Source organism: Onychostruthus taczanowskii, unplaced genomic scaffold (genome assembly GCF_017590055.1).
Source record: "Onychostruthus taczanowskii isolate IOZ18803 unplaced genomic scaffold, ASM1759005v1 scaffold15, whole genome shotgun sequence".
NCBI classification, from domain to species: Eukaryota; Metazoa; Chordata; class Aves; order Passeriformes; family Passeridae; genus Onychostruthus; species Onychostruthus taczanowskii.
In genome coordinates, this window is record NW_024498685.1 from 9037449 (window position 1) to 9065163 (window position 27715).

The following is a 27715-nucleotide window of genomic DNA, read 5'->3' on the forward strand; positions in this document are numbered from 1 at the left end:
GCTTCAGGCTATGAAAAATGCATATTATGTGATTGGCTTTTGGCAAATATTAAAATGAATACTATATGTGTTACGTTGGAAAGTTATGTTGTATTAATCCTTTTTTTTTTTTTTTGTAGTGCTGCACTCATCTTTTTAAGTAGTGTGGTGAATATAGTTTTAGGCTACAGAAACTACGGGATGTAAGATACTTTTTCTAACTAGCACAAGGAGAGATAACAGCAACAAGACACCAAAAAAACCCAAGAGAAGAATTATTGCCCCCTTATCAGGAAGAACCAGACTTTGAGGAACCAAGACGATTGTTTCACAAGATGAGGGAGGAAGTTGACCATAACCAGAAAACACCTTTTGTTTGAAAAGAATATTTGCATCATGCATGACATATATGAATATGCAACAGGCTATTGCTTTTAAGAGTTAATTCTTTGTTAATGAGGTGTCTTTCTATGGCACAGTTGCAGACACCCAGTCCATAATTCTTTGTTTTTATTGTCCTAACTCTGCTTGTCCAAATTCTCATTGCTCTAATTTTTATTACTATTTTTTATAATTATTTTATTACTATTAAACTTGTAAAATTTTAACACAAGTGATCGACGTTTTTCACAAGGCCATTCCCTCCCTTGTGACAAAAAAGATAAATGCCTGCCCCTCCTCTTCCCCTCACAAGAAAGCTGCAAATTGCGATGAGGAAGGACCTTGTGGTTTCATAAATAAGCCTTTTTTTTTTTTTTCCATGTCCGTGTCTTTTAAACATAGCCTTAAGGCAGAAAGAACCCTGCCCTATTGCTGAGTAAATTGTTTTTTTCTCCAGCACACTTAATAAATTAGGAAATCGTTTGGTGCATAAATGGCAACACTAGTGCTAAAAGGCATCGGGATAACCTAAACAACACATTTAATTCAGCCAGAATTTGTGCTAGTAACTTCTTGTGGCTGCTTCCGAATGCCAGGCCATTTTCACAGGAAAAGGGGTTTTATTTTGCCCGTTTTATTTTGCCCGTAGCGAATCGCTGCCCTCACAAACACGGCTCCAAACGCGCAGGCCCTATGCTCCGCCATAGGACCTCCGCCCACCCCGGAACTACAACTCCCAGACGCCCCAGCGCGCAACCGCTGCGGCCCGTATCGCGGGCGCTGATTGGCGCAGGCTGCCGGCCCCGCATGAAAGCCTGTCTGTGATTGGAGGAGGCCGCGCGGGCGGGGCGTCGCGCCGTTTAAGCCGCGGCGGGGCCGGTGCAGCCGTTGCTCGGCCGTTGGAGCCGTGCGAAGGCGGTGGCGGGGCCCCCATCCCGGGACCGCTATCCCGGGGCTTTTCCAGCGGGGCTCCCGCCGGGCACCCCCCGCTTCACTCTCCTACCGGGGTGTCCGAAGCCGCTGTCCTTCACCATGGACAGCTCGGCTCTCCGCAGGGCCGCGATGAGCGCAGCGGACCGCGCTGCGGGGAGCCCGCGCTGCCCAAGGTAGTGAGTGTGGGGCTGCTGCTGCCGGGACACCGCAGCTCCCGGAGCCTTTTCCTTAATGCTCGGTGGAACTGGCTCCCCGAGCCCGTTCCTTACTGCTTTGCCCTAGGGCACCCTGGGTCTGCTGCTGTACCTGCTGTGCTTCCTTGTTCTCCCATCTGCCGCCGCTCCCGGAGCCCTTTCCTTAATGCTCGGTGGAACGGGCTCCCCGAGCCCTTTCCTTACTGCTTTGCCCTAGGGCACCTCTGGGTCTGCTGCTGTACCTGCTGTGCTTCCTTGTTCTCCCATCTTTCTGCTGCTCTTCAGCAGTAAGACGTTCAGCTTGTGCCTGGGTTGCCTCTTTCTTTCTGGTGTGATTTCTGTGAGTGTGTTGTTTAAGGAGTTTCTGGTCCGACAGCAAATTCCTGCACTCAATACTTACACTTTGGTGTATTTAATGCTTTCCTACGGTGCCCAGAGTTTTCATGGGTGTGCACTGGGGTTCTGATCCAAGCAGCTTTGGTGAGTGGCCCCATAAAGGTCATCCTTGCCTCAGTGTCACCTGCCAGATCGCTCTTTCATCAAAATTCCTGATTCTCCCCTACCAGGTTCCGACTAAGCAGCTCTTTAGTCAAGAGGCTTCTTAGCTTCTGTTATTCATAGTATCATTTACAAAAAAAAAAAAAAAAATTTGTTGTATCAATATAATTAATGAAAAGAGCACTTTCTAAAGTGGTTTTTTTTAACCCTGAAGCTCTGTTTGCAAATTTGCTGTTTGTTGTTGTATCAATATAACTAATGAAAAGAGCACTTTCTAAGGTGTTTTTTTTTTAACCCTGAAGCTCTGTTTGCAAATTTGCTGCATGTTTGAATGCACTAAATACTGTTTTGAGGAAAAATACAGTATGTAATTATACATATCCTTGATTTGATTTATATAGCATCGACTTGCTTTCCATGTAGCACTTCAACATAAGATTCAAGAACTTGGCAGCATCTATTTCAGTGTTGAGGGTGGACAAGCTATGTGGATGAGAACATCAAGTACACCAGAAAGGAAAGCACATAGATTCCTAGATTATAATGGCTGGTGTATTAGCTGGCCTGAATCTTCATTCAGTCTTTAGGAAGTGTTTTTCTGTTTGGGTGTCCGATAGGGACTGTCACAAATTGTTTTCATGTTTATTTCACAGTGGCTGCTGCTTCTAATTGAACAGCAATGGACTTTTTATCCCCTGAGTTCTGTCTTTCTATTCTTTTTCTCCTCTTTTCATAGTTATCCTCCCCAAATAATGTATGAGGCTTTGCTTCCATGACCCCTTTTTTTATCTTTTCCATGGGTGGGGCCCTCCTCCACAGTACAATACACCAGCAAGCTGCTTTTTATCAAAATTCTTGGTTCTCCTAAACGCCCTGATCTCCTGGTAATATGCAGAGAACAGTCAAACTAATCTGTGTAAAAATTTAAAATCTTTTTAGCTACTTTAGAAAGTGTTTTAATTTTCCCATCTGAAGCTTCCATGTCATCAGAGGCTGTTTCTATCCAACACCCCGTGCCTCTTCCAGATCTGCTGAGTCCCGCTGTCCGAGTCAGGAGGATTTTTCTCCCCTGCCATCCGTCAGTGAGCGCTTGGCCCATCTGAACCCCTCCCACGAGCTGCTGGAATATTACCGCAAGAAGATTGCTGACTTCGACGAGGAGCACGAGGAATTGGTGAAAAGGCTGGAGAAATACAAACAAACCTACGATGAACAGGTTAGGAAATGAGTTGTGGGGCTATATTCACGAGATTAGTGTTTTTATTCAGTTGAAAATTCAGCACAGAAGTCTGGGGATTTACCAGCAATGTGGTAGAGCTAGGAAGAAGTAAGTAGGTTTTGGTGGTTGATTTTAAGATCTGGCTGTCTGTCCTCTGTCAAATCAAACAGTAACATGCCTGTAGGATGTTCTTCAAAAGTTATTATAACTTGGTTATGTCTTCACAGTGTGAATTTTGCACTTTTTTTATGTTAAGGCCTGTGTTTAGATGCTCATTTCCTGTATTGTCCAGCTTCTTTCCCTTGCTTCTTGTATTGAAGGAATGCTCTTTTGTCCACATTTAATAGGCTTTGACTTCTGGATATAATTCTTATTTACTACAGTGGAATGTATAAGCTGTTGAGAAGAAATCTAAAAATTTGCTTTTTAAGAGGAAGAAATCTTAAAGAATGTCTGCAAGATATGCAGTGCCCCAATACAAACTATAGCATGTATCTGCCTAGCAGTCATCTTTGTAGTTGTGGATGGTTCTTTGGGAATAAAACAGTGACTGCTGAGGTGATTGAGGTGCCTCCTCAAGCACTGGCCATGCTTGAAGCAGCCTGAAAGTCCTTGGGGAAGTATGTACTGTACATCTTACTGTCATGTGGGAAAAAGAGGGGCAGGTTGCAAAATAATGCTTTTTTTCATACAGGAGTGGTTGGCAGCTTCCTATACCAGGTGGGAAAAAAGAAACATAATAACTAGCTGGATTTGTCACTGCTAAACCATGCAGATATTTTAATGTTTGTCCTTCAGTGATTTATTTCAAAAGTAAATGCTGTTTGAGGCTTTGCTAAATTTTTGTTGGTGTCAGACTCCCCATACCTGCTCTGACCGCCAGTGTGGAAATTAAACCACTGGAGACCCAAGCTGAGGCCTTATTTCACTGTTGTGTAGTGACAGTGATTCTCAGGGCTCTGAACTCCCAGCTGAAACATTTTAATATCGTTTTTCCAATACTGCCCTCATCTGGTCAAATATTACAGGAGACTAAAATAATTCTTCAGCTGGCTGTTCTATCCCAGTTCCAGACTCGGAGCACAAGCAGTTTGAAGTTTGCAAGTGTTGTCCAGTGCTCTGTTTCATTTCAAGTCCCTTTTTCTCTCCCCTCAGCACCAGCTGCAGTGGGAAGTCCGCCACCTGGAAGAGGAGATTGCAGAGCTGCAGAAGGCTTTGAGTGACATGCAGGTGTACCTGTTCCAGGAGAAGGAGCAAGTGCTTCGCCTGTACTCGGAGAATGACCGTCTGAAACTCAGGTGGGCTGTCTTGTGTGGGGGCTGAGGCACTGCCAGCAGCAATTTGTTCTCAGCCAGAGCAGCAATTACTCCATACTTCCTATGAAACCATAGCAGTGAAGGTGCAGTGCAATCTGTTGGGTTGCTAAATGTTTCCAGTTATTATTCCTCCTATTCTGGTAGTAGAAGGAAGAGCAGAAATTGGTTCAGATTTGAATTGTGTGTTACAGTTTGAATGTGAAGTTTTGATTGAAGCTGTCTCTGGTGGGTTGACCTTGGCTGAATGCCAGATGCCCACCAAGACCAAGGCATCTTTTGTCACTCACCTCCTCAGCTGGACAGGGGAGAGAAAATACAAGAAAAGACTCATGGGTCAAGATAAGGACAGAGAGATCCTCCACCAGTTACCCTCACAGGCAAAACAGGCGTGACTGGGGGAAATTATTAACAATTAAATGACCAGAGGGCTGCAGCCTCTGTCTTACAAAGACAGGCTGAGAGAGTAGAGGCTGTTCAGCCTTGAGAAGAGAAGGAGCTCTCTTAGCAGCCTTCTTGCACTTAGAGGGCCTACAAGAGAGCTGGAGAGGGACTGCTGCAGGAGGAGCCTGTAGTGACAGGGTGAGGGGAATGGCTTTAACTGAAAGAGGGTGGGTTTAGAGTAGTTGTTGGCAGGAAATTGTTCATTATGAGGATGGTGAGCCACTGGAACAGGCTGCCAGGAGAAGCTGTGGATGCCCCATCTGTGGGAGTGTTCAAGGCCAGGTTGGATGGGTCTCTGGGAAACCTGGTCTAGTGGAAGGCTCCCAGCCTGTGGCAAAGGGCTTGAAACTAGATGATCTCTAAGGTCCCTTCCAACCCAAACCATTCTATGAAATCAGAGTAGGATAATGAGAAATAAACCCAGGTCTTAAAATACCTTTCCCCAGCACCTCTCTTCTCCCAACACCTCTTTTCATGAGCTCAACTTAGCTCATGAGTTTTCTATGTCCTTGTCCTCCTGAGGAGCACTGGGTGGCAGGGAATGGGAGTTGTGGTCAATTAATTACATATTGTCTCTGCTACTTCTTCCTCCTCACTCTCTTTCTGTGCTTCAGCATGAATTTTTCCATTCAAGATTTAAGAACTTAAGTCAAAACGTTTTGGTGTGCTTTGATACTTCTCAGGAGTGTGATCAAAAGTCTGCTACAGCCCTTAATGTAGTTTGATTTAAAAACTGTGGACACCTAAAATCTGAGAGAATTTTAGGCTAGTTCATAACTCTTAATGCAAATTCTTTTCACCGTGTGCTATTGTATCAGCCTACATAGTATTGTCATACTTGAAAAGAGAAATGCTCTCCAATCTCAGCAAAATTGGTGGTGTTCCTGTATTGGCAACATCAGGAATGTCTTTGGGAGCTTGTTTTTAAAGCAGTATTCTCAGGAACTGCAACAGGTTGGAAAACTTGCAAGCATCAACAGATAAAGTAAAAGGACAGTGTGTCACAATGTTGTGAGGTTTGGTTTGGTTTTTTTTAATCTGCTTCTATTTTTATATTTTCTATTGTCTATTTTTCTATTTTCACTTCCTTTGTATTCCAGGGAATTGGAGGACAAGAAAAAAATCCAACAACTCCTGGCTATACTGGGAGCAGATGAAGGAGAAGTTACATATTTTCATAAGGAGCCTCCACATAAGGCAAGTTCCATTTTCCTGTAGATCTCCTCTTTGGATTTTAACATAAGTATCTGTATCCCAGAGTCTGACCACAGACCAGATCTGTCCCACAAGTCAAAGGTTGCTAAATGAGCCCAAAGCAAGAGGGGTCTGTAGCAGCATCAGGCTTTAGTATAAAGGTAAGTAAGAACAAGCATGCTGGAAGTAGATCCTCTTAGCATCAGCCTCCTCCTGCCTTCAAAACATACCTCCAGCTCGGCCTCTGAAATGTCAGATGGGAGTCTGAAGTTATCTGGCAAATGGTTGTCAAGAAGTTGGCAAGAACACTACAAAAGGGAAAAAAAGAAGTGCAGAAAATGACCAGGCACAGTGTTTGAAGCTCAGCTATCTCAGAATGCCTGTCTCTTAGAGCTTCAGTAAAGAAGAATGTGTCAAGGTTGCTGCAGCAGTTTCCTGGGCTGAAGATTGCTGAAGAGAGCCATCCATTCTAGACAACATTGTGTTGCATATTTCAGAAGTGATGTTGAATTATTTAAATGGCAGTACATATGATGTGCAATGTAGCTGAACCTAATCAACAGAGTCATGAGTGGTTTGGATATACAGGGACTATGACAGGAATACAGGATTTATTTTGGAATAAGGTGCAGAAAAAGGCTGAAATATGCTGCATTGTTCATGGTTGCTCTGCACTGCTCAAGCTCTTCAAAAGTCTTGCAAAAGCTTTAAAAGTCCTGGTTTAGGGTAGCTCTAAAATTAAGCCTATTGTGTAATATCAACCTAAAGATAAGCATTGGGGTTATAACCTGCTCTTTCATGGCCTCCTTTTTTTTAGGTGGGTTTCAGTTCAACAGTTGCATTTCAGTACTTTTATCACTTAACTTCTATCTCAGGCTTGTTCAGTATCTTGAATGAATGTGCTGATAAATGAAGCTTCATGTTTCTCTTAATGAGACAAGGAGTATAAAAGAAGGAAATAACATCATCTTCACCTTCCTCTTCTCTCTGTCTCCAAAATTCTCTTTTTCCTGCTGAGGGTGCTGATTTTCATCCTAATGAAGCCATCAAAGGCAGAATTACTTTCCACTTTTTCTGGTGAAAAATATAGAGGCAGTAATGGCAAAACTCAGCCATGATAAAGGAAACTTTTCAACATGGGCATTACACCTGTGAATGTCTTCCTTGTCTTGTGGTAGAAGTAAGGTAATGCTGTTCTTTTGGATATCTCATTTTAACTTTTTAAGGTTTGTTCTTGACCATTGCACTTTGGGGAAGTAGCTGCTCAGTGCATTTGTCTTGTTTCTGTAGGTTACTGTTCTGCCAAGGCCAGCAGAGACCCAAGAACAAGATGATGTTTCTAGCACAGGTACCACACCAAGCTGAGTAACAGCAGCTCAGCTCTTGCTTTTTTTTGTATGTCTGTCTCCTGTATGCCAAAATAATTCCTGTCTGTGAATGCTTTGGTAAATCTCCATTAAGTTCCTTAAATGTGTCTGTACATATCCATGCAGTACTCTTGGCTCCCCTTCATCATCCTTTAAAATAGCTTAGCTGGCTCTCATGTCCCTGATGCCCTCAGCTGAGGGGGAGGCTGTATGACCCTCATGTGGCTGTTCTGGAGCTGTGCAGGCACCTTTGCCACAGCCTCTCCAAGCTGTCAGGTTCTGCTTGCCTTTTGAGCAGACAGTAGTGTGGGTCCACATGCCTAATTTTCTCTTTTGAAATAATTCTTTCATAAAATGGATTGAAATTAGCCAACAAGCTCAAAACTCATTCAAGCCTTGATGTTTGTGCAGCTGTGGCATCTGCCTATTCATCACTTATTTTAAGAAAACATGACAAGTTTTCTTTCTATATATGCCAACAAAATTAGGAGGGTGCCTAAATAATGCAGTATGATGGAGGGGTTAAAGGTATGTGATCACCCAAAGTTCTAGAATTATTTTCTTTCAGCTAACCCTCCTACAAGTCCTTGTGACTGTAGCAGGGGAAAGCTTTCTGCTGTTCCTGTAGGGCCACCAGAAGACAAATATGTCATGCTTGGAAAGGTACTGCAAGTGCCTTGGAAAACCCTTTCCTACTTCAGTTGAATTTCTTCAATAGGTACGGAGAAGAGCGCTTCAAAAGCAGCAGCAAAAGGAGAGAAATTAAGAAGTTCTCTGAGAGATCAAAAAGATGATGACACACTTCTACTACAGGTAAAAACATTTGCTAACTGATGGACATAATTGCTGGCTTGCAGAAAATGATGATAAAAAATATTGTCTGCTTAAGATAAGATGTAGATGTACCAGTTGTATAAATCCCTGCATCTTACTATGGATTCACACTTTGTCAGTTTACTTAGCTGTTTTGTTGCTGTGAATGTAAATTTAAGAACTCATTCTGGAAGCTTTTTGTAAGCAGATGTTCCAGTAATGTCAACTGAAATATGTTCTCCTTAAGTATAGAATGTGTAATTGATGTTATCTCCCATAATTTGATAGCAGATATGAATTTACATTAAACCCACTGAAGAGGTGCAGGGTTGGGTGTTTTGTGGAAGTTTGACAAAAACAATGTGTTTGAGACAGTATTAGGCAGCCCCATAAAGTGCACTGATACAATGAAGTGTTCCCTTTTCTAGGCTTCCATAAAGCTTTAGGTATAGGTAGCATAACAGAATGAAAAATAAAATGTGCAGAATCATGAACTGGGGAAGATGCCAGAAGCTATATGCAAAGTATGAGGAAGGATGAATCAATTAAATAATGGATGAACTTGTACAGCAGATATTGATGGTGGTTGTTTTTTTTATTATTATTAACATTATTTGTTCAAGCAAAGGTACAGAAGTGTCTCTGCATATTCCACAGGATTTGTTAGATGTGTACAATTTAAATCCTAACAATACAAAAATATTAACAATCTAATGTTGCTCCTTATAGTATGCCTCTCTTGCCTACAGCATTTTTTACTGATTTAGTTGTTTGAAATACTTAGTATTACAACAAAAACAAAAGATGAGAGAAATTAGAGCTGGCAAAGGTATTATCAGGTACAGTTTTTGATCTAAATCTTGGAATTTAGCAGAAGCAGAGCAGGTGTGAGGTGTTGTTGTGTAATGTCTTTGTTTGCTTACGCAGGTGAAGGCCCTGCAGGCTCAGATAGAAGAACAGACACGGTTAACCAAGGAACAGGTTGAGGCACTACTCGAGGACAGGCGGATTCAGATGGAGGAAGCTGAGGTCCGGCATCAGAAGGACCAGGAAAAGATCAAAGCTATAACAGAAAAGTGAGTGTGAGAGCATGACCATGATGTAGTCAGGAGATGAGACGAGAGAGAGCAATAGAAATGTTATGACTTCCAGTGTGTTGCTTTCTGCAGCAGGCAGAAAAGCAAATTATGCAGCCATCTGGAAGATGAGTGGAATAATCTGCTTATTAAAAATCCTCTCTCACATTGGAAGAAGAGCACTTCTTTCATTAGATGAGAAGAGTTAAACTCACATTTAGACCATGTGTCTTCTCCTGTGCTTCTTCCAACTTGCAGTGATGACTGATGAAATTAAGGTAGGCACTAGGAAAGAAGTTAACTCCACTGGGATCCCTTTTTGCAGGCTCCATAAGACCCAAAATCTCTTATATGAGAGTACCCGGGACTTTCTCCAGCTCAAGTTTGATGCCAGAGCCAATGAGAAAGCATGGATGACAGAGAAGGACACTCTGTTGAGGAAACTTGGCAAAGATCTGGATCATCTTGCTTTCAGCACAGAGTCAGGACAGAAGAAGCAGACAGAGCTGAAGAAGATGCTTCAAGCAAGTGATGGAGCATCAAAACTCCACAACAGAGAAATAAAGGTAATTTTTCTCTGTCTTTGGTAGAGCACTCTTTAACAGTTTCTGACTAGAAAGTTGCAAGCACCTTGGCTTTGGCACAATACACAGTCACTAGCAGCAGTTTCAAAGTTGCACTGGATTGCCTTAAGTTACATTGCTGTTGGCAGTAATCTAAATAAAAAACTCCTCCTTCAAAATCAGCATCACCTTCAAATTTCAGATAAAATGTGTAATTAGGATTTATGGTGAAATGTCACTGTCCGTTTCTTTCGTGCTCAGAAAAAAATCCCAATTTCTGTAAGCCATGTGATAAGTGAACAGTTTTTAACCTGCTGACTGCATGTGGCTCTCTGTTCCTGTAAGTGCTCTGAGCTAATGCTCTTAGAATGCAGTGTCTGGATCTTCCTTGATGCTGTCAGGGGTGAATAAGTCCTCTCAGTTGATATATTCCAGCTCTTCTCTAGCAGCCTGAATTTTTCTTCCTCTTCCACTACACTTCATGTGAGAAGTTGGGAGATGAGAATATGCAATTGGAAAGTAAACAGGCAATAGGGAATTGTTTCCATCTCCCCCTGAATGCAGATGTCTCTGAAATGCAGTACTGGGCAAGCAGCTGTGAAAGGGGAGTTACAGCATCAGTTGAATGTTATTTGTAATGATGAGCAGTCATATGAAACTGGTAACTTAATTCAAAGGTTTTGGTAATGGGACTGATGTTAGAATCTTGTTCTCACATACTTAGGAGCTCTAGTTCCAGTTAATTTTCATTTTCCTGTCATATTGCAGGGTTATCACACTTGCTTGTCCAGGGCAGGGGAAGTTTTGTAAGCACAGTCTTGAGTTAATTTTTTTCTGTTGTTCCCATGTCCTAGTTACTGCAAGACAAGCTAGTGCAGGAAAAGCACCTGTCACACATGTACAGAGAGCAGTGTGTCTCCCTGGAAGGGGAGGTGGCTAGGATCCGTGAGGAGAGAGATGCTGGCAAAGAACTCTTTCAGGTAATTAGTGTGTAACCATCTGCTGGCTGGGTGGTGATCTTCCAGCATTTATTTTGTGCAGCCTATTGAGTTTTCATCTCCATAGGAACGCTCAGAAAAGATGGGGAAGCGCCTGAAACTGATGACTCAGCGATGTGAAGCCTTGGAAAAACGTCGTAATATGGAAGTAGAGGGCTTCAAGAATGACATTAAACAGCTTCAGCAGAAACTGAAAGATGTAGAGAAGAGGATTTATAAGGTAACAGAGAAGCCTTTCTGAGGCAGACTGTTGTGGGCTTATCCTATAGAGATGTGTTCTCAGTATTTAATGTAGTATTCCTCTAGGGTTAATAATTCATTTTCTAAGTGTGCCTTTAAATATTAGTACCTGACAAAACTTGCCTCCTCTGTATTTTACAAAGCAAAAAAGATTTGTCTTTGTTTATCAATTAGGCATCAAGCTTACCAAGAACTGTTCTTGCTATACATTAGCTGTGTATTTTGTTTCCACTCTCAAAAGTTCTTATGTGATACCTGTAGCTTACTTAGCTGTAAGTAAGCTACAGGTATCACATAAGCACTCTGAAAATTGCAAGGCAGTGGTTTGATTCAGAAGTTTATCCTGCAAAGAAAATGATGTTTTATTTTCTTTGTGAGAGCCAGAGTGTTTGGTTCTGTTCCAGTAAGATGTTGATCATTGCCTTAAGTCTTGTGAACACTCTGTTTATTACTTTAGTATGTAATTTGTGACTTTGCAAAAATCACTGCAGAAGCAGTGGCTGGAAGTTGAAGCTGTGTTCTCTGTAGTAGTTTCCAGGTGAGTAGATGAACATCAGAACAGCTTACAGGGGAAGGCACAGCCTTGATGTTGCTTGGAATTAAGGATGAGACATCTATCTGTAATATGCTTGAGAGGATGATCTTTGCATAGCTTAGACTCTCCTGCAGGAGTCTGGCAGTGCTACTGATTCATTCTTTTCCTGTACTTAAGATGCACAGTTCAGTTTATGCAGACTATTACATTTATTTTGATTGAAAGCTTCAATTTGTTTGGGGTTTTTTTGGTTTTGGGTTGTTTTTTCTTGATGGCCTGTGGATTTTTCGACTTTATTCTTTAAGGACTAACAGCAGTATATGACCAAGGGGAAAGAGTGTTCATGATACCTTTACTGGAGACTTGTATGTTTTATATCTGTGGGTGTGCTCTTCATTGTATTCTCAATTTCTTAACACTGTTAACCACAAGAGGGCAGGGGAACAAAACACTTGCAAGAAGTCTCCAGAGTATCATTCAATCCTTCTCATCACTTGAGGTCAAAATGACTAGAGATGACTAAATTTCCTGATTTGCATATTAACATTTTTGGCATGATGACACAATAAGAAACCATAGTGGGTCAAGAGAATAGGGGGATTTTAGAGCAGCTTCCAATGCTGTGGCATTACAGCATACCAGCCCAGCCACTTCCATCTAGTTGCAGGGTGACAGGAAATGTCACCAGCTTGCCATCAGGAATTCTGATTATCCTGCAGGCTTTATTCAGCTCAGTACAGGCCATGTGGCACTGACTGAGTCAAGCTTTGGACTTGAGCTGCTCTTGAATCCTGTGCAGTTCAGAGGGCAGCAGGTCAGCCACAGCAGTTAGAACACCTCTAGTTGAAATAGCACAAGATAAAATGTCATCTTATCTCCTGAGGTACTTTAAACTAGATACGAGTTACTTGATAAATACTTTAACTTGCCTCTTTTTGTGTCTGTAAATAATACAGGAACTAGAAAGGAGTCAACATGGTTATGTTCTGTTAATATTTTTATCTTGCTAGTACTATAATACAACAACATAACATGGAAGCTTTGTTCTTTATTTTTGGTTCTGGAGCACCTTTCTATTGGTGGTGTGCATTATCCTAGTGCTATTAACTTGCACATCCTCTTTGCTGGCTACAAAGGGTCTCCTTTCAAGTTCTCTCCTTCATATACTTACCATAATACTCCATAACTTGTATTCTGTACAGCTTTGTTTCTCGTAATCTGCTTGTCTTTTTGTTTTTAGGTGGCTATGAATTTGGGACCAGACCAGGATCTTGCGATTCTACGTGAGATCCGCCAAGGAAACAAACTAACACGTAAAATTCAAGGAGAACTAAAAGACTTAAAAACAAAAATCTACATCTTAGAGGATGAACTACGGCACTGCTGAAGCTGAATTATTACCTGGCATCCTAATTTTATGAATAGGACATTGCTAGAACTTGAATAGTCATATCCAAGAACAGCTCCTGCTTGTTTGTTTCCTGGCATCCATCAACAGAAGGTTGAAGAAATCTGCTGTTAATATCATAAACATGAGCCATTCCTAGTGTACCAGATTATATTGCTGTTTGAGCTGAGAGATGACACCTGATAAAACTGACTTTAAAAGTACATGATGACTGATGCATCAGGAGTGTGTGTGTGACTGTATCTTCATATCTGTGGTAGGGATCAGTGTATGCTGTCCTTTGCCTTTATTTGGAGCATATTAGAAATCACATACATAGTTATAATTAAATTAATAATCATAGAAGGATCTAGTTGAAGATCTGAATTTTGGCTGACATTTTCCTATGTGATAAGCAGCTTTTAAAATAGTTCACATGATTCCTTTTGGTGCTTAACACCTCAAGATGTAACTGGAAATTCTCATATAGAAAGTCTGTCCAGAAGTCAAATGTAAGACATTTTAGTACAGGATAACTATTTTAAAACAGCTCCCCTGTGCTTGGTTTTAACCTAATTGGAACAAACCTATCTGATTTAATATGGTGAGAAAAGATAACCCATTTTAGAACTCTTCTGCAAGGATGAGCAACATTCACAAGGATTCTGAATGCTTGGTGGGGAGGGAGGTACTACACCACTGAAATTCATCTTCTCTTCCCCTTCCTTGCAGTTTTTTTTAACACTCAGAGGAAGCCCATAATAAAGGGGACCTAGTATCTTGCTTAACCACCATATTATCTCTCTCTGTAGCTCTAAACAAGATCATGGTTATGTGCAGAGAAATCTGGTCAGCCTTTGCTACAGCAGTTGTTGCTACTGAGCTTTAAACAAACAGGGGTGGAAGAGCAGGTGCACAGTTGCTAGATGAGACCTGTAACTGTAGCTGTATATGGTGATTGTCTTCATACCAGACATCACAATTCTAGAAAACAGATGAAATCATGACAAGGGTTACAACATGGCTTCAGCCCAGTTCATAATTGCAGGTATTCATGCTTTTACTGTACCTCCATAAATCTTGTCCACCTTGCAGCCTGAGAGCAGATCTGTAGTGGAGAAGGGATTTCAATGCCTCTGTTTCCTACTTTAGCTTTTTTTTTCCTTGTTTCTGAAGTATATACCATGTAGGCTACTAGCCCTTCCTTCCCCTTTGAGAAGAACTTAGTGTGTGAAAATTCTTTTGGGTGTGGGAGTGGCCATGCAGATCCTCATGTAGTGTTTCATAGGTAGATACGGAAAAGATGGATGTGAAGGTTTGGAGAAATAAGAATTGTTTTTATAGCATCAGCTAAATCAATGCAGGAGGGGAAGTGTCCTGAAGACACCCGTACCCACATCAGTTGTCTGAACCTTTTTGTGACAAGCTTGCTGTCTCGTGTACTGTGGCTTTTATTCTGTGTGTGTTCTTGAGGGCAATTGGTCACAGTGTCCTGACAGTCTGCCCCTGGGTGCTGAACTACACTGCAGCTTGCAGGGGGCTTGTTGTACAGGATGTTGCACTGATCAGTTGAGCTGAAAATGCTGAACTGTTCAGAAACTGGTTCATTAACAACTCAGGTGCCAATGTGATGTGGTCAGTTAGGAAGGATATTTAATGCTCTCCATCATTTAGTCTCCTAGCTGGCTGGGATTTTCATAGAGAAATCAAGCTAATTAAAGTGAGTTTGTATGTGAAATAACATACTACTGGTTTGAAGATATCAATCCTCTCACAGGGCTTAGAAGGCTGCTTCTGAAAATTGCAACATAATGAAACCTTAACCACTCATTCAGCAAGATCCATCTACTTAAATTTAGCTGATGGGAACCTAGCAAAAAGGTCTCTTGAACCTATAGAACCTGTTTGTTTTCAACTCTTCCAAGCTGAAGCATTGCCTGTGCAATGACATTTTCCTCACTTGAAAGCCATGAAGTGTGTCTGGATAAAGACTTCAAGCTTTGGTATTCAGGTTTGTAAGACTGGGAGGAAGTATTGGGGGAAGAAGGATGTAAATGTTTAATTTCCTGTCTTCCTTACCAATATTCTTTAGACTTCAGAAAGACTGAACAGAATAAGATGATAACATTCCTAATATATCTGCTAGTGTATCAAAATGCAAGTGCAGTTTGAACATGATTCTTAATATGTCACTAGGCTATGAACACTTCCTATGTGAGGGGGTGGGAGGGAAATTACAGTATTGTTACTCTGTAAATCCATTTTATTTGGAAGGCTTTGAATATTTTTCCAAGTGCAGGAAGTGCAAAGTATTGTACAGCTCTTTCTGTGTGACATCACGTGATCATGTGAAATGTTGCCAAAACAAATGGGGACCTTCATGCCAAGAACTGCTTTAAAGAGCCAAGTGCTTCTTACCACTGACAACTACCCTTTAAAATGTCAACAAAGCCTTATTGGCATTTTCAAAAGGGTTTTCTGGGAGAAGTTCCACTACCTTAATTACTTATATTTTTTCCTACAATTTTTGGATAGAAATCAAAAAATAGCATTTACTTCAAAGATAGATTAGCTTTTTTGGTAATTGAAGTTAATAATGTGTGACTTGTATCATTTCAATACAGCAAATGCCAGGTTATGAGTGTAGGAGGACAGAATCTGAAAGATTTGCAAAATGTCTGCTTCTAAGCTTAGAGAGACTATACTACAGAATTAAAGGATAGAACTGGACAAATGTTCTTCTTGTGAGCCAAGATACTTTAGTATCTCTTGCACAACTAGGAGAAAAATGAGGAGCAGGGGAAACCTTAGTGTTTAGCTTCATTTAAGTAAGGAAGGAGTGCCTACTTTTCAGAAGGAATGTTGAAATATTACTTAAGGCACAGAACCACAGATGATTCAGAGGAAGAGAAAAGGTTGTGCAAGAGCTCATTTTGTCTTGCATTAAGAAGACAGGTTAATATATGTCTCTTGAAGACAAAAAAAAACTACCAAAGCCCTCTCTAGCCTAGCAGGGCAATGCTGAGCAACAACAAGTAGCCTGAACCTGAACTAAATTTTAAAAAGGCATACATTTTTAGCAGGGAGATAGTGCTTTTCCCCCTTACTATAACAAACTAGTTGTGGAAATAACAAATTCTCTATCTTCAAATCAAAATATTATTTCACCTCCATTAACTTGTTTTAATAAGTTACTGGGTTTGACCCATTAGAAATTAATGAAATATAATCACATGAGCTAACAGGAAATAATTTAGTTATTCCTTCTGGCTTCAGACCTGTGATGTATATGCAGTACTTGTTGGAGTTTTTTAGTTTTCATGCAGTTGCTTTAATTATAGGGACATGCTGTGTCAGCTAACTCTGCACAGCAAGGTTACACAAGGTAAAACAAAACCAAACTAAAAAAAAATCATCTCTCGTGATCTTCCTATATCATAATCTGCAGTAATTCTCAAGTGAATTGATGCTGTGACTACTCAGGCAGACCAACAGTTCTCATAGATGTTAGAATAAGTCTAAATAGTTATGAGAGTATGTGCTTCTATGCAGTGGTTATATTTAAATTGCTTATGTAAATAGGCTTATCACTTCAGAAACACATTTTACCACTGTGGATGGACTCTCTGGGCAGCCTGATATTCTGGAATTGAAGTTTTTCTATGTAGGCCAGGAATTCTTTGATGATCAGTATTTTTGAGTCTAGCTGGGAGCAGCATGCCTGTGTACTTTGTTCTGCTAGATCTGTTCATACTCATGCAAAGGGATGTTGTTCAGACTTTTAGTTAAAGCTCACAAATGCATTTAATTTGATGTTCTAGAATGTTTGTGCCTGCTCAGTCAAAATCCTAATAAAGGTGTCCTATTTGTCCCTATTCAAAGTGGTATCATAGGTCATGAGTACGTTATGGACATTTTAAGAATTTTCTTTCTAATTTTTCTGCCATATTCTGCTTTTCTATTTTATGGTTGCTTTAAATTGTAAGAAAATATCCCCTTTACTCCCTAAAGAGTTTTTCTGAAGTGTGCAAGTCTAGCTGTAGAAATACACACATTTTTTAGCCTGCAGACTGGAGTTATGCACCAAAACATTCTTGGACATAGTATAGAAAGTGTGAATGGTGGGAGCTGCAGTGATTCCTTTTGTTTGCTGTCATTATAAGCTTTTAGACAACAAGAGCAAAGTTTGGATTCTTAGGTTGCATCAAATGTTAAGAACCTACTGTCCAAAATGGGACATCAGAGGTAGCCAATATTTAACTCCCTGGCAGGAAACATCTCTACTATGACTGAAGTATTTGAGAGGAGTGTAATGGACTTCTGGTATCTCCCATTTAGCACAAAATGAACTGTAGGAGAAAGGGCATCTCTGAATGTAGAGTGACTGCCCTTCAAGCAAGCTCTAGAAATACAGCTTGAAAAGCAGAGCCCTCAATAGGGTTGCTGTTCACTTACACTGACTAAATTGCATATTTTAAGGATTGTGATGCTGTTGGACTGGGGACAAATGTGTAAATACAAATTATTTGGGTTTATTCAGAAAACCCAGAAGGGCTTTTAACACAAGTGCTTCAGTGTTAAAGTGAGACAATTGTTAACTGCACAGACATGAAGGGGTTCACTCTTGAAATGGGTTTGATTTTAATAAAAAGCTCAGGATTTCCCTTGGTGAGGCATGTCTGGGATGTGCTGAATGTTCCTGTATTGATTCAGAGATCAAATGGCTTTTTTTTACTGTAAACATTTCTCTCAGTATGGCATCCCTTCTAAACCATCCAGTACAACAGTTTTTCCTCTTCAGTCCTAGCTTGGGTGGACAGATGTCTACAGGGAATGCTGCTCATCTTTGTGGTCTGTCATGTCTCTGATAACATGACTATGATGTGTCTTTGGGACTTCTTGAAAAGCAAGGATGATGTGCACAGTCACTTAAAATATAAACCAACTACTATTATGTTTAAGACAGGGGAAAGAAGAAATTATGCAAGACTAGATTGAAAACATGGGTTTCCCAAATTATCAAATACAGATATTTATCTTTCATTATGATAAATATCTAAAACCTGCAAAGTCTCTTGAAAGTTCTCAGCTTAAAGTATAGAAAAACTTTTTTCAGGAAGTGCAAGTGTGTGCTCCAGATAGCAAGAGATGGTTCTGATGTGCAGAAAGCAATTTAGGTCAACTCCTGGGGCAAGTCCTGCAATCAGGAGCTGTTCCTAGAGCACTGGCTGAAGTTCATGTGAAAATGGGACCTCTTGCCAGCTGAAAAGGAAGGACAACAATTTCCATGGAACTTTACCTGGACAGTGAGGACTTGAGAGCTAAGGAAGGAGTCATGCAGTGAAAAGACACGATCATGAACGAGGCTTTCCACCCAGACAGCCAAGTGGTAGGAGAGCAATGGGATCCTGATCCTGTCAGGCAAAGTCGTGGCTGTGTGTGCAGCAAGAGGAAGTCACAAACCCCAACCCAGGCCATACCACACAAATTCTGGCAGTGTAATTGTATTGGTAAAATATCAGAATAAAACACATGAGACTCCATTTTCTTCATGGTGGAAAAGGCTATTCTTTATTCATGTAACTCCTTTTTATACAGTTTTACAGACCTTGTGTGTGACTCCAATTGGTTAGGAGCTTTCGTGCCAATTTATTGGTTAATAAAAGGTATTTTACTTGTCAATCAAACACCTCTACTCTTAATTTGTTTACATATTTTCTTCACTGGTTCTCATGGGATAGATTTAATGTTTGTGCAGGTGCTACTGATTTTCACCCAGGATTAGGTTGTTATATTGATGAACTGTTCACACCAGGATTGCTTTCACATGGAAACTTGCAAACTGCTGCCTTGACAAGGCTAGCCACTGATACAACAGAGCAGAGCTGATTTTATGAGGCCTTTCTTTAATAATTTTTCCTACCTTACTGCACCAGTAAAATATTGCCATGGCAGCACAACCCCTGTATCAGCACCACTTAACTGAGCAAGGAGGTCCTTCTGCTGCTAGGTTGTTAATTGTGGGGCTGCACCTATTCCCTTACAGCGATGTTCAACTTCAGCATTGCCAGGGGTTTTTCTGGGATTGCTCCACTGGTAATGCCTTTTAGAGCCAAATCAAATCCTGAGGCACCAAAAAGAGAAATATTGGGGAGCTGCCTTCAGAAACTGCTTATTCCTCTTAGAAACACTTCTGCCTTTGAGCCATTTCTATGAAGAATGTTGAGATGAAGTCATTGTTTGTGCTTCAGAGCATAGCTGAGGTCAGGAAGAGGAGCATGGAGCCACCAGGGTGGTGAAGTCTAGGGACAGTTGGGTATCTTTGGTGTGGAACTTGTAATTAGTGTTGAAAATCGCACAAGAAGAAAGAAGAGAAGGAGCAAGTGGCAGATAATTGAACCTTTGGGGAGCCTACAGAGAAACAATGTTGGCATGGAGCTAAAAGTGATTTACAGAACAGAGTAACAGTTGTTAGATATCTAGAAGCAAAAACATAACAAGAAGCAGAGATGCTCAGAGTTGTATCTAGAGAGGGGTGAGCCAGGAGGAACAGGAGATGTGCATTAAGTGCTGCACTTGTATCAAAGGCTGCTTTTATCATGAGGGAGTATAGCCAAACAGAAAACAAACAGCAGCTCAAACAAAGCCAAAAAACACTCCTGTTGGCTCCTCTGGCAAAGAGTCAGTTTCTTTGAAGTGGGTATTCAGGGTAGGCTGGGAGAGATGTGTCCTGAAGCCAGCAATGTCCAATATTCAGGGATGGTCCATCAGGCAGGCAGCAGTGTCAGCTCCTGTCAGAGCCACCTCCACACAGCACGGGCCCTGCTCCTGTGTCACCACCTGCAGCTCACCTGCTGTCCCTGTCCCTGAAGGGCTGGCCCAGCACGAGCTGCCATACTGCACAGTGAGGAGGAGGGAGGTGGAGGTCTGGGCACGCACTCCTCTCACTTGGGATGCCTGAGACTACAAGACTGCTATAGACTTGAGATCAAAACAGTTACGTGAGGTGGTTTTGAACATCACTGCCAGAGTCTTATTCCTGAATATCTCTTCTTTCTGCAATGAATAAGTGATCCAAAATAAGTTATTTTTAACTATAGTGCAGAGCTGTTCAAGTTTATGACTTCACTTTTTATTACACATTCAGATTAATTTTATTCTTTAGTCCTGTTCTGCTGTAACTGTATTGTAACAGATAGTAGCACGCCACAGTAATTTCCTTAAGCTTTTTCTCCAGAGACAAGAGCTTTCCTGTATCACAGCACAGTTCCATCAGGAAGAAGTTTGTTTCTTTAGAAGTCAACAATGCTACTGTTTGCCTTTACTTTCTCTTTTCCCTTCCCTCCATTTTAGTACAATGTTCACTAGAGAAAAATGTGATTACTTATTTTAATATGCAACAAAGTGCAGTTGTTATTTTTGAAGCATAAGGTTGTTAGTTTAAGAAATGCAGACAACTTTCTGCAAAGAATACATAATTCAGTTCTCATTCTTTAAATGGTAAAGTTAAATTTAGATCTGTATTTATTACACACTTTTCTTAGTATTTTCTGCCTTTTTTGGAACACATATAAAAATTTGGTTTATTTCTCTCATGCTGGATAAACCTCAAACTAACACACCACCAAAAAACTTTAATAGTGTCATGCCCTCATGAGAGTTCTGCCTTGTAATAATTAAACTGCACACAGTTTCCCATTTTTAGTTGTGTGCATACTGGTGGTGTCTGGCTATTGGCAGCTCTTTCTGTTTACATTGGAGGAATTATCCCCCATTATTCCAGCTCGGATGATGGATGTGCATCTGTGGCCTCAAATGGGGTAGGAAGGAGGAACACAAGCATTGCATCCTCCAAAGCTTGTCCCAGGGAGGCTGGGGAAGTCCAAGGACAGAGCCACTCACCAGGCTCTCCCACCATGGGTTTGTTTCCAACTTGAAACACGTCTTTTCAGCTTTGCCATGGGGTGCAAACCCTCTGGCTGTGCTTTTCCTGAGCAAGAGAAACCTCTCCAGCACAGAGCTGAAGGGAGATGGCTCTGAAACTGCTGTGAGACATTCAAATAATGGAGACCTCTTGTCCCTTGGTCCATTCCAGTTGTGTGACAGGTGACAGCAATGTTTCTTTGTGCTCCTGGATGCTGGGAATGTGCTGTTCAGCATTTGGTGCCCGGGACTAGGGATGCTGCTCCAGCTCCCCAACCAGTGCCAGCAGTCTGACAGTGTCAGTCTGTCCCTGCTGGGACTCACACCACTATTCTGTGTCCCTCAATGTAATTTTAAAGGCTTTTGGCACATTTTTAAAGCTAAAGAACAGCAAGCATCCTTTTGCACAGCCTCACGCTTAAGCAGGCTACTTCTAAATTGGGGTCTCAAGAAAAAAAAACAAAAACCAAGAGTACCATCATTTCATTAATTTTAAAAGCCAACTTCAGCCTGAGAGTTTCTGTTCATGGTCCCACACTGCACAGGAATTGCATCTGTGCAGGAGTGGAGCTGGGAAGGAAAACAGTTGCCACCAATGACCCAACACACACATCACACCATTCCCTCTTTGGAAAGGGGTATCTCTGGACTAGCTCCCCAGTTGGACACATGATGTACGTGCCAGATGTTACCTCCCATTTTCCTTCACCGAGGAGGAATGCAGTTTGCAGCCTCCAAGACAGCTTGGTGATGGGAATGAAACCAACAGCATGGCAAGGACTCTGAGAAGTCACTCCAAAAGCGTGCTTGAAACATATAATGAAGCAGCAATTTCACCCAGGGAAGGTCCTGGTGTTTCTGTAAGCCTCCGACATCCCGTCCCTGCGGGGTCTGACGATGTAACATCGCATCCGCTCAGCTGCTTCAGAAAGCAGCTTTGGAGGCTGCACCAGCCCTCTTCCTCCTCACCGAGCAGTGCACTTCCAATTACATACACCTGTTGCACCAGGTGAACGACACGTTCAAATGGATTCAGCTGTGTGTAGTAACAGCGTTAATTTGAATCGTCCCCTCTCATTCTACTTCCCTCCCAGCAGAGCAGTGAGTTTACCGTCCCGATCCTCACCGCGGCATGCACCGCCGCCCCTGCAGGCGCGGAGAGCGGCTCTGAGGGGGGCACGGGGCTCCCTCCGCCCATGAGGCGGCTCTCCGCGGCCAGGGCGCTCTCCGGCGGCGCTGCCCGGGGCCTGGCCCCGCGGGGCGGAGGCAGGTGCGGGGGGCGGCGGCAGAGCGGGCCGGAGCTGCCCGGGGGCGGGCTCTGCGCGCACCTGGGCCCGCCCCGCGCCGCTGAGGGTGGGAGCGCCGGGGTCGTGAGGCCGGAGCCATGGCCCGGGGCGGCGGGGGCCCGGCGCCCTGAGCGGCGCCATGCGGGGCCGGCTGCTGGCGCGGCTGCGGCGCCGGAGGCAGCTGCGGCTGCTGCTGGCCCTGGGCGCGCTCGCCCTCGGGCTCTGGGCCGCCTACCTGGAGCTGGTGGCGGCGGCCGGCGGCGCGGCTGCCCCGGAGCGCAGTGAGTGATCCCGCGGGGCTGAAGGGAGGGAAGGGAGCGGGGGTCCCGTCCTTCGCAGCCCGGGCACCCCGCGATCCTCGGGAGCACGGCACGGGCTCCTTCCAGGCCGGCGGGGAGCGCGGGTGAGCGGAGCCCGGGGGTCGGAGCGGGGCTTTGGTCCCCGGGAGCGGCCGGGCGCTGGGGCTCCCCTTGCCTGCTTTTGGCCTTCCTTTTGGCTCTCAGCCCCCCTCTGTCGGGAGACCTAGCCAAATCTGACCGTGCTGGAGCTATAGAGCCCGGAGCCGCGGCTTTGAGCTGTCTCTCGTTCTTGGTGCGAGCCTGTAAGGCAGCAGAGATGCTTTGAGCGCGGCTTTGATGCGAGGAGCAGCGGCTGCGGAGCGCGGCCGGAGAGGCGCGCTGCCCGCCCGCTAACGGGCTCGCCTCGTGCGGGCTCTGGGAGAGCAGCGGGGCTCGGGAAAAGGGCAACGAGCTGCGCTTTGCTTTCTGAGGCAGAGGAAAATTCCGTCAGTGTCCTGTGGCTTTTTGCGCTTCTCTTTTTTTGAGTCACAGAAAAGTTTCGAATGGGTCACGGTTTTGTAAAAGCCTGTGATGTTGCTGCTGTTTTTTAGACAGCATCAATACTTGGTACTAATCTAATTTGAAAGTGTGTTCAACTACATGTTAGCGTTTAACTTTACAATATATTGATCCTTTCATTACGTGTTATAAACCTCACAATTTTTAGTCCCACGAATCAGGCTTGGTTTCATTCTTAAAGCTTTGGACTGTGGCTGTGGAAGGAGCACCGGGAATGTCTACTCCCACAAAGTCCATTACAGATCTTCAGCTTGTATATTTGTTCTGTATTATGCATGATATTAAGGTTAAAAACACATATTTATTGTTCCAGCAGTGTAACAGGTCTGATTTCTTTGGCTAGGATAAATCCTCTAGTAGTAATCTCTTTTTATGCTTGGTGGAATGAGAAGATGAATTGCCCTGTGAGTCTATTTTGCATTACATCTTTCATGCACTCTCACCATGCCTTTTACTGTATATTACTTTGGCTAAACCCCACCAAAAATGCTTAGAGAAGATTTGTACAGGTGGGCAGAGGGTTTGTTAGAGACAAGGGAGAAAACAACTGAGAAGTGTTTAAAATAGCCCCTCTCTCCTCATAACCATTGAGTCAGGTGTTTGGAGATGTACAGCTGATGGTCCTTTCACTGCCAGCAATGCAAAGGGAGAAGGAGGGTGTGGGAGAAATGGACTGAGAGCATGAGGACAGCAGAGATGCACAGGAGAAAACAACTTTCTTAGTGAATTGGGTTATTCCTCTTTGCTTTAAAACAGGGTTATTTTTACATCTCTGTTACAAAAGTCATTCTGTTTTAAGACTGAAACTGGAAACAGTGAGATGACTGCAGTTACTACCAACTAAAACAGAACATGAGCAAAATAATTGCATTATATTAAAGTTCAGTTATATAAAATTCCAGATTCTCTCAAATCCACCAGAGACGTTGCTGCTCATTGCAAACAGAAAGTATTTAAATGCTGCTGGAAAGGGTGGGAGGGTAAAATCCTCTGGCAGGCAGTTCCTCATGGCTCAGCATCACAGGGGGCTGTGGTCACACTGGGCACTTGGTGTCATGTTTTCTTGGCCTTGTAGCCAGAATCCTGGAACCTGCTAACAGGAGGAAGGTTAATCTGTGACCTTCCCCACCCTTCCTCTTGCCCTACTGCCTCTAAAAGCCTGTTTTGTTTTAAGGGAAATCAGAAATCTGAGCAGAAGACAAATAGTATTTGTTTTCTTTTGGCTGTTAAAACTAAGTAATATTTTCTTCTTTGGGGAGAGGGACGGCTGTGTTTGTGGCTCCATGTGGTGACTCTTTCCAGGATCCCAGGAAGCTGAGGGGGGGAGTGACTCTGAAGCAATTAATAGTTTTTGCCCTGTTTCTGCCTTGTTTTCTGTTGCATGTCCCAGGTGGGAGCCCTGTTGTAAGTCACTCCTGGGACCGACCAAGAGCTGCCACACCAACTTAGCTGATGCAACAGCCTTCCCAGTTATTAATGATAAAATACAAAAGCTCTTTATTGGGCAATTTTTCTAGACAAAAGGCTAAAATGCTCCTCCACTGGGGCCAGAAAGATGAAAAGCTGTTGGGCTTGAAAGATCTACAGGAGATCACTGTTTCCATCTCCTGTGCCTGTAATGGAGTTTCTTCTTGCCTTCCTAAAAGGCATTATAGTACAGCCTGTGTATGGAAAGCCAAGTTTGTTTTTCTCTTTCCAGAGAAGTGAGTCTCCCTCTTGCAAAGTTGTAAGGGCTCAGAGAAAATATTACTCTTCCTCTCAGCCCTGTATGAGATGGAGCACAAGCCCCTCTGGTGCTCCCACACCATTCCTGCTCTCAAGTCTGTGTCTGAGAGCAAGTCTTCAGGCATGGTGGATCCTCCTGAGCCTTGTGCTCCTCTCCTCCTCTTACCCCCAGGTCAGAGTGTGCTGGAGAGAGCACATGTCAGATGCCCAGGGATGGGTGTTTGAGTAAGTGATGCTTAAAAATTGGGGCCTTGGCTGTCCTCTCTTGAGGTGTTTGCAGCTCTGCTGTGCAGCAAAGTCAAGCATACAAAATGGTTTGGATAAAATGGAATGAGTAGCTTAGGAGAATATCCTGTAATCATCAGTATCCATTGGCATTTATGATGCTTCATCACCATGTGCTGGGAGGTCTCTGGCATGAAGAAGACTTTGCTGTAATGCTAAAGTCAAAGGTGGTGAGGGATCAGCCTGAGGTGCAAAACTCGTGCCTGGTGTACACCATGGCTTGGGATTTCTGTGTGCCAAAGTTGATCGGGAAAGTTGAGCTTTCAGGGAGGTTGGGATGGGCTGGACAGGCACGGAGGACAGTATGGGCTCTTGTGAGTGATGACTTTCCTTTGAAGGTGATGCTGAAATGAGAAGTTGGTCAGGTAAAGGAAAATAGCTTGTTTTTTTCCTTGTGATGTGAGTGTATTAAGGTGATACTCTTACATATTCTTTCCAGGGAGCCTTGTTGGCAAGACTGCTCATGGGTAGGAGGGTGTTTCTGTTGTTGTGGGGTTTGCCTTCTGGTTAATTTTTTTTTTTTTTTAATTGAGCATGTTTGGCTGGTTTGCTGCTCAATAGGTGTTTATAGGAATCTTAAACATGTTTACAGCTGAGTGAAGAGAAACAGGTTGCTGTGAGCTAAGATGGGCACAGTCTCCTCACGTGGAATGCAGCCTGTTGTTGTTCAAAACAAGTTGTAACAGGCAGGACACTGCCTCCCTGCCAGGAAACCCAGAGACAGTCTATTTACTCCTGCTGCTGACAGTCACTAACCTCTCCAGAGTGGGCTCTCCACTAGGAATGTTTTCCTCATCTTTATGAGCTGCTACACAGCACACTTTGCTCCTGCTGGAGATGAGGAAACTTTATTGTTTAAAGGGTGAATGAGGTGTTGGGGAGGGAGAAAACACAGAGGTCCAGAGAGCGAGTCCTGCATCCTGCCTTTACTGCTGTAATGCAGGGCAGGGAGAGGTCTTTGCTCAGGGAAAACCCTCATCCCAAAACACTGTCACTTCCCTAGCTGCTGCAGTGCTGTTTGGATGGAAGAAGTGGTGAGTCTGACAACTCCTCCTGCTCCCTGTTTTTCTCTTCAGTGCCCAGCAGTGCTTCATCTTGCCCACCAGTTCAGAAAGGTATGACTGAGGGAGCGAGGCTGGGTCAGTGGGCTGTGTTTGCAGGCAGGATGTGCAACAATCCCACTTTGCTCTAAAATCTTGTGTCAGCATGGTGAAAACAACCCCATCCCTGAAGAAACTTGGAGGTGAGGTCATTCCCAGCCATTGCTGTGCAGAATCTGGTTTTTTTCTGCTGCAAAGACCATGGTATTTCAGGAGTCTATAAATCATTTGCACTGATTTTTTTTTTTTTTTTACTGCAGGCATGTGTGTTGCACTGAGCCAGGCACAGGGAAGGTGTTCAGGATCAGGTTAGAATCCTGGGAGGTGCAGCTGGTAGGAACAAAGAGTTGGGAGCCCCTTTCTTAACTTGTCCTTCCCAGCTGCTTCGACCTACTCCCGTTCCTCCACACTGGATTGTTGTGAGTAAATAACACTGGGGGTGTGTTATCTTCCTATCTTGGATTGTGGTAGTGGTTTGTGTCTCTTAGGTTTTCAGACTGTTGCTTTGCTAGCTCAGGAGTGCACATTCCCACCCTCTGAAGCAGAAAATAGGAGGGGTTCAGAAAAAAACATGTACAAATAAAGAAGTCCTTATGGCAAGACTTCCAACTCCCCAGTATGCACATCTTCAGTATCCCTTTGCTTTCCCAGAACACTGGCTTCTTGTGCCTGCACCATGTAATCTTCAGGCATCCAGGCCACTAAAAAGCAGTGCAAGTTTCCCAGGTATTGATGTGAAAGGGCAGGTGAAGAGAAGAGTGTCTGCCAGCAAGGTGAAGTTGGACATTTAATGTAATGTATAGTATTGATGTGAAAGGGCAGGTGAACGTGTTTGTAAGAGAAGAGTGTCTGCCAGCAAGGTGAAGTTGGACATTTAATGTAATGTATCAACTTCCTCTCTCTCCTCTGTGCACAGACACCCTAAGGAGCACACCTACACCTGCAGGTTCCTTCACATGCTCACGGGCTGGCTCTTGCAATCCCTCACACGCAAGCTGGCCTGCCTGGGCACGCACGGTATCGCTCTCTTGCAGAGCTAATTACCCCCAAGGTTCGTTAGTGCTTGTGGGGAGAAATGGGGCCATGTGGTGTCTGAAGTATGTATTTTCTCCCTCTGCAAGCTGTTAAGCCAGGTATCCCCCTCAAAGCAAACCCTCCTGGAGGGAGTGTGTGTGCCATGAAGCCTGCATGTGGTGTTTCTGTGCTTAGAAGGACACTTGTGAGGCAGCACCATTCCCAAAGCACATTGTGGGCCTGTAGCTGTGGGGAGAGGGATCAGGGGTGCTGCCAGTGAGTCAGGGTGACCAGAGGAGCTGGGGCATCCTGCTCTGGTGTGTGTAAGGGTAGCCAGCATCCCCAGGCCCATGGTCACAGCACAGACTGCTCTCACAGGCTCCAGGGTAGA

The 27715-nt window shown here is 43.4% G+C and overlaps 2 protein-coding genes across 4 annotated transcripts in view; both read left to right on the top strand.

The window, feature by feature from the left end:
- The first annotated feature begins 1220 nt into the window (after nucleotides 1-1220).
- On the top strand, nucleotides 1221-17010 carry CCDC77 (coiled-coil domain containing 77). 2 transcript variants are annotated; one of them, XM_041398809.1, is made up of 11 exons: nucleotides 1221-1466; nucleotides 2961-3201; nucleotides 4360-4502; nucleotides 6062-6158; nucleotides 7446-7503; nucleotides 8241-8335; nucleotides 9263-9411; nucleotides 9737-9977; nucleotides 10829-10954; nucleotides 11040-11192; nucleotides 12988-17010. In XM_041398809.1, exons 1-11 carry the CDS (start codon nucleotides 1393-1395, stop codon nucleotides 13132-13134), a joined length of 1524 nt encoding a protein of 507 aa, XP_041254743.1. In that variant the 5' UTR covers nucleotides 1221-1392; the 3' UTR covers nucleotides 13135-17010. The 2 variants fall into 2 exon arrangements, with proteins under 2 accessions (XP_041254743.1, XP_041254744.1); XM_041398810.1 differs by having other exon boundaries at nucleotides 3012-3201.
- A 5350-nt stretch (nucleotides 17011-22360) lies between these two features.
- B4GALNT3 (beta-1,4-N-acetyl-galactosaminyltransferase 3) overlaps nucleotides 22361-27715 on the top strand; it is a 63718-nt gene continuing 58363 nt past the window's right edge. Inside the window, exon 1 of one of the 2 annotated variants that reach the window (XM_041398601.1) lies at nucleotides 22361-22624. In XM_041398601.1, coding sequence (XP_041254535.1) covers nucleotides 22483-22624 — 142 coding nt within the window. In that variant the 5' untranslated portion in view covers nucleotides 22361-22482. Of the gene's footprint in view, nucleotides 22625-26618; nucleotides 26730-27715 lie in introns of those variants that run through there. The other variant, XM_041398602.1, reaches the window with a different exon arrangement.